This window comes from Helianthus annuus, chromosome 6 (genome assembly GCF_002127325.2).
Source record: "Helianthus annuus cultivar XRQ/B chromosome 6, HanXRQr2.0-SUNRISE, whole genome shotgun sequence".
Classification (NCBI taxonomy): domain Eukaryota; kingdom Viridiplantae; phylum Streptophyta; class Magnoliopsida; order Asterales; family Asteraceae; genus Helianthus; species Helianthus annuus.
The window spans coordinates 31,694,093-31,704,687 of record NC_035438.2 but is presented as its reverse complement, the minus strand read 5'-3'; the positions used below and the strand labels follow the sequence as shown (position 1 = coordinate 31,704,687).

General features: G+C 36.7%; 1 protein-coding gene across 1 annotated transcript; it reads left to right on the top strand.

Moving 5' to 3' along the window:
* The first annotated feature begins 392 nt into the window (after window positions 1–392).
* On the top strand, window positions 393–1,451 carry LOC110887820 (protein JINGUBANG). Its single transcript, XM_022135387.2, has one exon. The coding sequence runs from the start codon at window positions 393–395 to the stop codon at window positions 1,449–1,451; it is 1,059 nt and encodes a 352-aa protein (XP_021991079.1).
* Window positions 1,452–10,595: the final 9,144 nt, after the last annotated feature.

Below are 10,595 nucleotides of genomic sequence, written 5' to 3'. Positions count from 1 at the left end.
AAACCGTTCTTTTTGAAATGGTACTGGTCGAAACCCATTTCGATCCGAAACCTGCCATGTTTCTTTAAGACACTAACCCACATCAACCCATTTCTTTAATGTTGTCGACCCGCTTTGACCCGAAAATAACAAGATGGAATTTCAAGTGACCCATTGTGACCCATTTAATTAAAATATCTTACCATTCCAACCCATATAATTTTAAAAGCAACCCAAACCGACCCACTTGGAAGGTTTTGGGTCAAGATTGCCCCCTCTAATTAATACATCACATTATCCATTTTAATATTGACTTTTCAAAATTAACCCTTTATATAAACAAACAATCCACTCTTCTTCCCTCTACTCACTGTTCTATCCAAACACACCACCATCTTTAACTCTCCGGCAACATGAAACTCCGGCCACTCCTCTCAATACTCTCCTCCACAACCACCACCACCCAACCACCCACCACCACCGTCAAATTCCTCGCCGTACATAACCACCGCCTCTACTTAACCACCACCGACACCCTCATCCACGTAATCCACACCTCCTCATTCAACCTCCTTGACACCTTCACTGTCTCCGTACCCGTAAAATCCATTGCATTTAGCAACGGTAACATATACACAGCCCATCACGACAACAAGATCCGCGTATGGAAAATAATAAAAGACAAACAACACAAACATATTACAACACTCCCAACGTTGGAAGATAAATTACTTCGTTCAGTTTCACCCAAAAATTACGTAAATGTGAGACGTCACAAAAGGAAACTATGGATCCAGCATTACGACGCCGTTTCTGCACTCGCGTTTATTACCGATGAGCTATTCTGTTCGGTTTCGTGGGACAAATGTTTGAAAATTTGGAGGACGTCAGATTTTCGATGTGTGCAGAGTATACAAGCTCATGATGACGCCATCAACGACGTCGTTGTATCAGCTAATGGAACCATATTTACCGGCTCAGCCGATTGTAAGATTAAAATGTGGGGAAAAGTGTACGGAAAATATGAGCTGATTGCCACGTTGGATAATAAACATAAGTCTGGTGTGAATGCGTTGGTGTTAAACGACGACGGTTTGTTACTGTTTTCTGGTGGGAGTGATGGGGCGGTTTTAGTGTGGGGAAAGGAACACGGTAGTAATGGTAGGGTGTTGACGGAGGTGTTACGTGGACATTGTAAGGCGGTGCTTTGTTTGATTAGTGTGCGTGATTTGTTGTTAAGTGGGTCTGCTGATCGAACGGTTAGGATTTGGCGAGGTGGATGTGAGGGTAAACTGGGTGGGTTTTATTGCTTGAAAGTGTTGGATGGGTATGAAAGACCTGTTCGATCATTGGTGGCGGATTATGATTGTAAATCTGGGATACGTGTGTTTAGTGAAGGGCCTAATGGCGTAATTAGGTTGATTACGATTAAGGGATTAAATATTTCTGACTCTATGTCGATTCTTGTATGATAAAAGATATGAAACGTATATATTTGTTTTCTTTTTATTAAATTTGTTGTTGGTTTAAGTTTAATGATTTTTCTAACCGAATACATCTTTAATTTTTTTATTAAATTTGTTGTTGGTTTAAGTTTAATGATTTTTTTAACCGAATACATCTTTAAATGTTAGACTATCTGTAGTGTAGACGTGTAGTGGTCCAGTGTGACCTGCCAAATCACCTCAGGGACGTTAAACGCCGTGCCGAAGGGGTGTCAAGGGTTGGGCAAAAAGGGGTAACGAAAGTGGAGTGCAACTTGAATATGTGTGTGATTTCTTTTCAGTTAATGAAACAGATCACACCCACTACAAATAGACTTAGATATATTTATACATGTAAAATTTAAGAGAAAAATAAAATAGCGTCAGTATAATTAATAAAACTATACAAGTACAACTAATGTGGTGTTGTTTTTCCAGATATAAAATGTCTGCGGTCTGCGGACCACATCTGCAAACGTCTGCACAAGAATATGTGAACCAAATGTCTAAAGAGTGTAATTAAAAGAGTGTTTGGTTATCTCAAAACCCCACATATGCAAACCTTCTCTTCTCCCAACACACACTATCCAAACAAACAAGAATACCATCAATAACCAGACTTCTTCAACCAAAAATGTCCCAAGATCAGCAACCCAGATACAGAAAACCCAAAACACACCCAGATCCAATCCAACCGACAAGACCCAAATCCACAATCTCATCAATACTCTCCACATTCTCCCCCACCACAGAAGACCCCAACCCCAGATAATACAAACAACGAGAAAGAGAGAAACAACGGCTAGAGAGAGAAACAACGGCTAAAGGGAGAAACAGCGGCGGTGGTGCTGCTCGACGGCGGTGGTGGTGCTGCTCGGGTCACCCAGTTCAGATTCAGTTTGGGTCTCGGGTCAGTCTCGGGTCAGACTTGGTTTGGGTTGGGTTAACAGTGGTAGTGACGGTGGTTCCGGTGGTTCCGGCAGGTTCCGGCAATGGTGGTTTAGAGGAGGAAGGTGTGGAAGAGGTTAGAAGAGATTGGACCATGTCTGCGTGGGGAAGAGGACGCGCAGATGTTTGAAGACATTTTTTAATGAAATGTCTTCTAAAAAACAAACGGTCTGCAGAGTTAAACGTATGCGCGTGGTCTGCGTGGCACAGACATAAGAGGCCAGAAGAGGGTTAACTGAAAAAACAAACACCCCCTAAATAATGAAGAAAAACGTGTCCTATAAATCATAAAATTTATGAAAATACATGTTAGTTACATGATAATCTATTCTATACATATAATAAAACAAACTATGTTAGGGACACATGGCGTTCTATGAGTCAGTCTTAATTATTTTTTTCTAAATATTTATTATGGAAAATCAATTATTGATAATGTTAAATTTAAAATTTATAGAAGAGATTTTAATGATAAATACAAGCATAACCGATAATAATATATTAATTATTATAATCATATATTAATTATTAAAATCTAAAAAAATATATTAGTGTTTTAAATATTTATAAAGATAAAGATTTTATTTAATTGTTAGTTTTAATTGTTTTTGTATTTTGATGATAAGGATAAGGATAACTGATAATCACATATTAAAATAAAAATATTTATTTTAATCAATTGTTTCGTTAAAAGAATTTATTCAATACATGTAAAATATATATATATATATATATATATATATATATATATTATACATGGTATATTTAAAATCATATTTATAATAAAGAATCTCATTATCCCATTTTACACTCCAATGAAATAATAATATTAAATCATAATATCCAGCTTATTTCTTGTATATTTAATATTTTTTACTAAAATATTTCTTTTCATTTTTTTCTGCTGATTATCCAACATCAGGTAATACGTAAGTTTCTAACCTAATAATAAATAAAAAAACAAAGTAAAATGTTATAAACCATGTAATACACAACTCTCTAACTTAATAAAAAATAAAGTGAGATGTTACAATAAGTAAATAGTACCTCAAAGTTCCTTTTGTTAGAAAACACATCTTGATGACTAAATGTTTTAACAGATTACATTATTCATGTAAGACATGTGTTTATTCAAATTGTGCAATACACGAGTTTTTAAAAGATGTAACTATTTTATTGCTTAGTATATAAAGTTATATTTATTCAACCCGTGTAATACACGGGGTTCTAACCTAGTAACCCTATATTAGATTGTAAGTAGTGAAAATTTGAGGTCAGATATATAATGTTGATGATGATGATACATGTAGCGCTTAATAACTTTGTTTAAAACGAGGTTAGTAGAAAATACCACAAATGCAACTTGATTAAAGTATAGTTTGAATCAGATAATGACAAACTAAACTTTTGTTGACTGCAATTTAAATAAGTTGATTTCCCCCGTTGCCATACATGAACCTTTATCTTTTGGTTATTTTCCTTTCAAGATGGAACCTTAAAATATATTTTTTTATTTTCAACTTGTTTATATATAAATATGACAATTTGAGTAGTTTATTAGCAAAAGAGATGGAGAATCTTGATCGAGCATGATGATATAACCGTATTATATGTTGATTTTTATTTTCTTAAGATTTTTTTTGGATTCTAGACGGATATATAACACGTCACTTGAACACATACATCTTTGTCGTATGTATGTTATTCTACGGAAGAATTTGTAATTATAATATCTGATTACTCATACTAATCAATATTGTCTGTATTTTTCGTATACATATCTTAGATATTTGTTATTAGTTGTTCAACTTAAGACTTTCTAGTATGTCACCATTTATGGGGTTGCTCTTACCCATACAACTTAATTAGAGCTAAAAAGCATTGATCATATTTTAGTTCAACTATTTTTTATGAATTCAACATTTCTTGTGCTCATGACGGATTTGTAAAATTTGTTGAGGGTGTTACTAGGGCTGTAAACGAACTGAACGTTCAGCGAACAGTTCGCGAACCGTTCGGCGGGAAGTTCGTTTATGTTCGTTCGTTTAATAAACGAACGAACATGAACAAGAAATTTCGTTCGATTAGTTAAATGAACGAACATGAACAGAGGTCTCGTTCGTTCGATTGTGTTCGTGAACGTTCGGTAAGGTGTTCGTGAACGTGTTCGTGAACATTCGTTGATTTACGTTCGTTTATGTTCGTATGTTTGTGTTTTAATTGAAGATTTTTGTACTTTCTTATATTTTATTTGTACTTTTTATATTATTAAACTTTTATTTATTTTATTTCCCTAGCAATTAAACTAGGAAACCCACTTTCACCTTGTTTATGCATCATTTCCCTTTCATTTCTCATTATTTACATCCACGAATATGATTGACCTCTGTTCCACAATAAGGGATTCAAGTTCGAGTGCTACTCTCTGGCCCATCTATCTTTATCCTTTGTCGAGTTCGCCAAATTTGTTTGTGTTCGTTTGTGTTCGTGAACCATTCCGTAGGAAATTAAAATTTTTGACACCTTTTTCCGTAGGAAATTCGTCACAATTCGCGATTTTCTATGAATTTGTGACAAAATGCATATGTAGGAAAACCACTCGTAGGAAACTGGTTTCTTACGCATTTTCTACGCATTTTCCTACCCATTTCTGACAAAAAAGGGCTGTCACAAATTGCTACAAATTTTCTTGACATTTTCCTACCCATTTAACAGAAGTTAATTTTTATTTTTTGCTACACAATTGTCATGAAATTTAATTTTTATATTTTTTCATAGTTTTTGACAAATTTCCGACTACCTGTTTACTACGCATTTCTAACGAATTTATAATAAATAAAATGAAAAAAAGAAAATGTTTTTGATGATGGATTTTGTGTCACAAACGCTTCGGTAAAAATATGCTTTGTTTAAAGAAATAAAACTAAAAACTATACAAACTCAATAACATTAATCATAAATTTATACAAATTTACAAACAAAAATCTCAATAACATTAATCATAAATTTATACAAACTTCGAAACAAAAAATGTATATCTGATTCTTGCCTACACTGAGTCTGAACCAAACCTCTACCATTATTGCCGTCTTTGACCCGAAATCGCTAACGGCCGTTCAGATCCACCACCGCCGTTCAGATCCACCACCGCCGCCGCTAACGGCCGTTCAGATCCACAAAAAAACGAGAGAAGGGGCGCCGTTCAGATGCACCCCCGCCGCCGCTAACGGCGGCGCTGCCGCCTAATTCCGCCGCTCTCTCCCTCTGAGCAGTCTCTTTCACTTCGATGCTCTCCCTTCTTCCCTCGATTCTCTCTCTTAAATCTGCAAGATGTGGGGGTTGTCATAGAACACATCGACCGGAGAATCTCATCGGCCGCCGCCGGCTTGCCGGCTCCTCTCTATTGTTGCTGGTTTGAAGTCGAGAAGGAGAGAGAGAGAGAGAGTTCTCTGTGGTTTCTTGTTTGAAGTGGAGAAGCAGAGATGTTGTGAAGATGGGAGGGAAAGTTGGGAGCGGCTGAGGTAAAATGAAAATTAGGGTTTGTGATAGTTATTTATACTCAGGTTTTCTTCATCGGCTTGAGCCCAAGGCCTACAAGCCCGATACCCAAGTTTTAAGGGTCCGTCAGCACCTACGAACCCGTTTTTCACACCAGAAATCGTTGGAACGTCGTAATATATAATTTTAGTATTAAAACGCGTAAGATATGGTTGGTTTAATTAAATGAATAATTGCATATTTCCCCCTACTAAGCTTTTTAATTGCATATTTACTCAACCCCAATTTAAAATTGCATATTTTCCCTCCAATAATAAAAAGACAAAATTGCCCATTTCAAATTACAAAAATCCTATGATATATAAACATCGTGTGCGTAACCAGGTTTAAGATACCAAACACGCGACCAGGACTCTTTTGTGTCCATCTGAGATTCTCTCTTGGTTCCATTCCAGATCGAGTTTTGGTGTTCGTTTCAATCAGATTGTGTCCTCACATGATTGTTCATTCTAGGTTGGTTGTTCGTTTGGTGTTCGCGAACGCAATCGGCGATCGACACTGTTCTATCTTTGTTTGTTTCCAGATTGGGTTATAGTGTTCATTTTAATCAGATTGCTTTTTCACAAGGTTGTTCGATTAATAAATGCTCTTTTATTAATACAAATAAATTAATTCGATTTGACATGGATAAATTCACCTCTGCGCTTTGTGGCGAACGGAAGCACGATAAATTCGCGAAACTAAATTTATATGTATAAAATATTCGTATAAAATCCGTATTGTCGGCTGACCCCCTGACCCTCCTTTAAGACCAAATATGATCCATACCGAATTGAAAGTATCGGTACTGAAAACGCCAAATAACGGGCATAGTTGTAAAACAAGGTCTCCAAGGCCGAGTACTCCCCGAGCAATCGCTACAAGGTAGGTTGCCGAGGCGACTTTCTTCAACTCCGACTAATTACTCGGAATCGGTAAAATGCGGTCAACATCAGCCAAATCGGATCTAGTAGGTCAACTCGGGCCGAGTTTGACTTAAAATAAAATAAAACATAATTTCTATGCTTATCATATTAAAGAGTGAATATCAATTTCATGTATTTTGTTATAAATATTAGTAAATTTATGTTATTTGACATATATTTAATTTCCGAAAACTAATTTCTTTATAATTTGGCATGTCCGAGTACTTCCCGTGTACTCTCCGCCTAGGCCGAGTACTCTGAACTCCCCGGTCGACTGACTAGGGAGCGCCTAGCGACTTTTGCAACCATGATAGCGAGTACCGAAAACAATTCGGTATAAATTTAATTAATTAATAATAATGCTGATTAAACATTAAGATATAATCTAAGTATAATAATAAATATTTCGTCATAAATGCATAGCAAGTTGATAATAAAACGTTTAAATATAACTCAAATACAAATATAATTCATCCGTCATAAATGCGTAGCAAGTTGCTACGCATTTCCTACACAATAGTTAATAATAATAATAATTAAACGTTTAAATATAATTCAAATACAAATATAATGCATCTGTCATAAATGCGTAGCAAGTTGCTACGCATTTCCTACACAATAGTTAATAATAATAATAATTAAACGTTTAAATATAATTCAAATACAAATATAATTCATCCGTCATAAATGCGTAGCAAGTTGCTACGCATTTCCTACACAATAGTTAATAATAATAATAATTAAACGTTTAAATATAATTCAAATAAAAATATAATTCATCCGTCATAAATGCGTAGCAAGTTGCTACACATTTCCTACACAATAGTTAATAATAATAATAATTAAACGTTTAAATATAATTCAAATACAAATATAATTCATCCGTCATAAATGCGTAGCAAGTTGCTACGCATTTCCTACACAGTACTTAGAATTAGTATTTTTGTCACTATTGTGTCGCAAATTGGCCAAAAAAATCAAGATCTTTTTTTTGTAGGAAATGCGTAGTAAATGTGTCAGAATTTGTGACGCATTTTTTTGCGTAGGAAATTTCTATAGCAAAATGACCACTTTTCTAGTAGTGGAACACGCTCATTTCCTTAATGAACGAACACGAACATAAAATCTCGTTCGGTAAGTGTTCATGAACCGTTCGTGAACACATTTATTTCCTTAATGAACGAACACGAACAAGGCCTTGTTCGTGTTCGTTCGATTCGTTTACAGCCCTAGGTGTTACAATAACATCTGACCCCTCATACCAATTTTACATGGACAATAAATTTGCTACAGGAATCTAAAACAACATTTGAGAAGTTGGGTTTGGTCTAAACGAGTTTGGGTTGGTTCAGGTCAATTCCACAAACAAATATGAGTAAAAGGACCTAGTTCGTTTTAAACTAAGGGTAGTGTTTTGATCCATTTACTTTTATTAAATTTTAAATATATGTGTTTTATGTCACTAGTTGTATATTTATTCATAACTAGTGTTTTTCAATGACGCGCGTTGCGCGAAAGGCATTGGTGTTTTCGACCGACATCATCCTGCAACTCTTCTTTTAACTGTTTCACTTCTTGCGAAGACTGAACGTAGACCCTAACTCTTGTTTCACCACTTAATCACTGTAAAAATTACAGGATTCATGTTTTGGGCATGGGTTGACACGTGGACTTCGAGCCTCCCCGCTGGTGAGTGACATGTTGGGTCGGTTAAGAAAAAAAAAAGCCTAAAGCGTTAGGTAGATTTCGAACAGGGCGAGCTTGTCAAACGGCTTCCGCTCCTTGCTCCGGAACTCGATGTTGGCCACCGCTAGGGCTGTAAACGAACCGAACGAACACGAACAAGGCTATGTTCGTGTTCGTTCGTTAAGGAAATTTGGATGTTCGTGAACTGTTCGCGAACACATGACGAACAGAAGTTTGTGTTCGTTTCCGTTCGTTAAGGAATTTTGGTTGTTCGCGAACAGTTCGTGAACACTAACCACGAACGCAAACGAACACAAACGGACACAAATGAACATTAATTTTGAAAATTAAAAAAGGCACCGTTAAGGCCACATGGGTTATTAGTTTTTACTAATTTTTTAATATAATTAGTGTACTGAAATGTAGGAATTAGGCGGGAAAGCAAAAAAGGTGGAAAAGGTAAACAACAAGAGAGGGAAATAATACTTACGGGGGAAAGTAAAAAAGTTAATAAAACTTTAAAACCTTTTAGAAAAATAAACATAAAAAACCGAACACGAACGAACACGAACGGACATAAATGAACGAACATAAACGAACATATTACTGAACGTTCACGAACGCAGTCGAACGAACGAGACCTTTGTTCGTGTTCGTTCGTTAAGCTTATCGAATGAAATTTTTTGTTCGTGTTCGTTCGTTAAGCTTATCGAACGAACATAAACGAACTTCCCGCCGAACGGTTCACGAACTGTTCGCTGAACGTTCGGTTCGTTTACAGCCCTAGCCACCGCCACCCGGTTTTCGTGACTTATATCACCACCCGGGACACTATCGTAGTAGGCTTTAAAACGGTCAAGCTTCGATCGTAGCTTGCGCCACTTGTGTTGGCACGCGTTTAAATTGTGCCGGTCGTTCCCCACGTTGTGCCGGTATCAAGTGTGGGTAGCGGGTTCGGGTAGATGGAGTGAAGGGTTGGGGTAGCGATGTGGACAGGCGGTGGGGTTGGGGGGGGTTTATAGTGACTTGGGTGAACCGTTTGGCCAAGCCAAACGGTTATTTTTTAAAATTTAAACCTAGCCGCTATGGCCTAGCCAACCCAGCCAATGAGAGCCGGCCACGGAGGACCGCTAGGCATGCCCAACGCCCGGGCTGAAACTCCCGCCCAAGGGGCCACGCCGAAACTCAAACCCACCCAGGGTGGTGACTTGGGCATTTGTACCCAAACCACGTCCCAACTCTCGCCCCATACCTCATAGTCTAATAAATGAATATAAGGTATTGATGAATATAAAAAAATTATATAATAAATAAATAATAAAAAAATCATTGAATGAAACACTGTTGATTCACTTTGTAATTTATCATATAGTAATAATAATTTAAAAGATAAAGCATAGGTTTATGGTTCATAGATAAATTACACGAATAAACTTTTATGTATACCTAAACTTGCACCTTATACCCTTTTAATTTAAAAGAAACACTATAATCAACCTTAAACTATAATTTTTTGCTGCCGTAACCAACCTTTTATATAATTTCGTTTAATTTTTTGATTAAGTCACCTCACATGCAACACAAGTGAGGGTATATTAGTATTTATGAATCCCCGTGTTAATATATGATTTTGGGTTACCTTTTTGAATCCACACACATCCGCACACTTTCCTCATTTAAGTAAGTTTAGAGAGCGAGACAGAGATTAGCTATAAGAGAGAGAGAGGGAGGGGCAGAGCGAGAAAGATGGAACACAGAGATAGAGAGAAATCGGAAGAGTGAGGAAGACGACGGGAAGGGGATCAGACTGACCTCCCCCCACCCCCCCCCCCTCCGATAGTGAAACAAAAAATTGAATCGGTGATGGAAGTGATGGTGTTTGACGAAAACATCAACGGAGGTGGTTAAGGTTAAAAGTGATGATGATGGTTATGGTGGGTGGTTCCGACAAAGAGCTGTAATGGCGGTCGGTTTTCCGGGGTATAAGGTAACTCCGACCACTGATAATTTTTATGATTTCATGTTTTGTTTCTTT